Source organism: Rutidosis leptorrhynchoides, chromosome 1, assembly GCF_046630445.1.
Source record: "Rutidosis leptorrhynchoides isolate AG116_Rl617_1_P2 chromosome 1, CSIRO_AGI_Rlap_v1, whole genome shotgun sequence".
NCBI lineage: Eukaryota > Viridiplantae > Streptophyta > Magnoliopsida > Asterales > Asteraceae > Rutidosis > Rutidosis leptorrhynchoides.
In genome coordinates, this window is record NC_092333.1 from 566,532,229 (window position 1) to 566,534,148 (window position 1,920).

The 1,920-nt window shown below is 27.8% G+C and overlaps 1 protein-coding gene across 1 annotated transcript; it reads left to right on the plus strand.

Moving 5' to 3' along the window:
- The first annotated feature begins 999 nt into the window (after window positions 1-999).
- On the plus strand, window positions 1,000-1,638 carry LOC139844620 (uncharacterized). The gene has a single exon (XM_071834851.1). It carries the CDS (start codon window positions 1,000-1,002, stop codon window positions 1,636-1,638), a length of 639 nt encoding a protein of 212 aa, XP_071690952.1.
- The last annotated feature ends 282 nt before the right edge of the window (window positions 1,639-1,920 follow it).

Here is a 1,920-nt window from a genome sequence, read left to right on the forward strand (position 1 = left end):
ACTCAGAAATAAATTATATATATTTTATTTTTGGTTAAAAGTATTTATTACGAATTTTACATTGTTTTTACGTTTAAACACTACATAATTCGTATTTAATTATAAATAATATTCCATAAATTATCAAAATTATTTTTATGCATCATAACACTTATAATACTAATTATAACATATAAACATAATTAATTTCGAATTTTACAAAGAATATACAATAAATATAAATATAAATGACAATATTGAAATTTTTTTTAATAAAAATAGAAAGTACCTCAAATTTTCTTCAAGGTTTTGAGAGAATAACTTAAGTTTTTGTGTTTGGCAAGAAAAAATGAATGAGGAGCCATGTATTTATAGGTAAAAAATAGTTGGTGAAAAGAAAAAAAAATAATAAAATAAAGGTGCCAATTTTGACAAAATAATAAAAACATGTTAAAAATGTTTTTAATAAGTTTTTGTTTTTGAAAATATTTAGTCAAAATTCATGGGCTCATTATTTAATTTATAAAAAAAATCTTATTTCTTTTTATTTTTATTTTTTTATAAGCTAAAAATATATATAATGATTAAAATAACTTATCATTTAATTAATAATTATGTTACATATAGTTTTAAATATAATACGCATTAATATTAACTAAAGTTATTTTATATAATTAGTGTAAACTTTAGTTAACAAAAAGTGTCGACTAAAAATAAATATTTGATCAATGTCAAATTTAATTATATATTACGTATGGATAACAACCCTATAGTCAAATTAGTCAATTCAGGCATGGAAATATGAGGGTTGTTATAAATTGGTACTTCAGATAGTCCTAAGAAATGGAGACTCAATGACTCTGCTAACAGTAAATTAACACAGAGTATGAATAAGTATGCTGTACTCACTGATAGTGATGAGGATATTATTGGTGATGAAGTGAATGCTTCCACTAGTGTGGGTGCTAATGAATTGATTGGGAAAGGTCCAGACATCCTGAAAGAAAGTTACTAACAATTATGGATTTCAAGATTGCTAGTTGGAATATTAGAGGAATGTGCAATATAGATAAGCAGAATGAAGTTAAAAAGTTTATTTCTGAAGAAAGAGTGTATGTTTGTGCTATTTTAGAAACTCATCTCAAGCCTGATAGTGTTGGTAAGGTGGGTAATAATGTGTTTAAGGAGTGGAAATGGGTTTCTAATTGTTATTTGAGTCCTAACAGCTGTAGGATTATGTTAGGATGGGATCATAATATGATGAATGTTATGGTATTGCAGATCACTAGACAAGTGATATTTTGTTTGATAGAATCTGTGGATTGCAATATTAAGATGTATTGTAGTTATGTTTATGCAAGTAATAGTGGGAAAGAAAGGCATAATCTATGGAAAGATCTTAGGGATCACTGCTCAATTTCACAAGGTTATCCATGGGTTATTATGGGTGATTTTAACATTACCAGATATGCTAATGAACATAGTAATGGATGTTCTCATTCCACTGAGGAGATGAATGAGTTTAATGATCTCATCAATAACATTGAAGTTGATGATTTAGGGTGTTCTGGATGTTTCTTCACATGGACTAAGTCTCTTAAGAACCCTGTTTGTGGGACTTTGAAAAAATTGGATAGAATTCTGTGTAATGAGGATTAAATCTCAATGTTTCCTCAAGCTCATGGTATATTTCTTCCTTTTATTGCATCTGATCATAGTCCAGCTATTTTTAATATTCTCAAAGGGTTGAAAAAAAAAGAAAAGATCATTTAGATTCATGAATCATGTTGCTGAGATGGATGAGTTCATGTCTACTGTTAAAAAAGGGTGGGATGTGCATGTGCATGTGCAAGGCCATAAAATGTATCAGGTGGTGTCTAAGCTTAAAGGTCTCAAAAGAGAGTTGAAGCAGCTTAATTGGGCTAAGGGTAATGTGTTTTT

Bases quoted from the DNA above. Each gene is read 5' to 3' on its own strand.
- LOC139844620 (XM_071834851.1), top strand. From the start codon at position 1,000: ATGGATTTCAAGATTGCTAGTTGGAATATTAGAGGAATGTGCAATATA.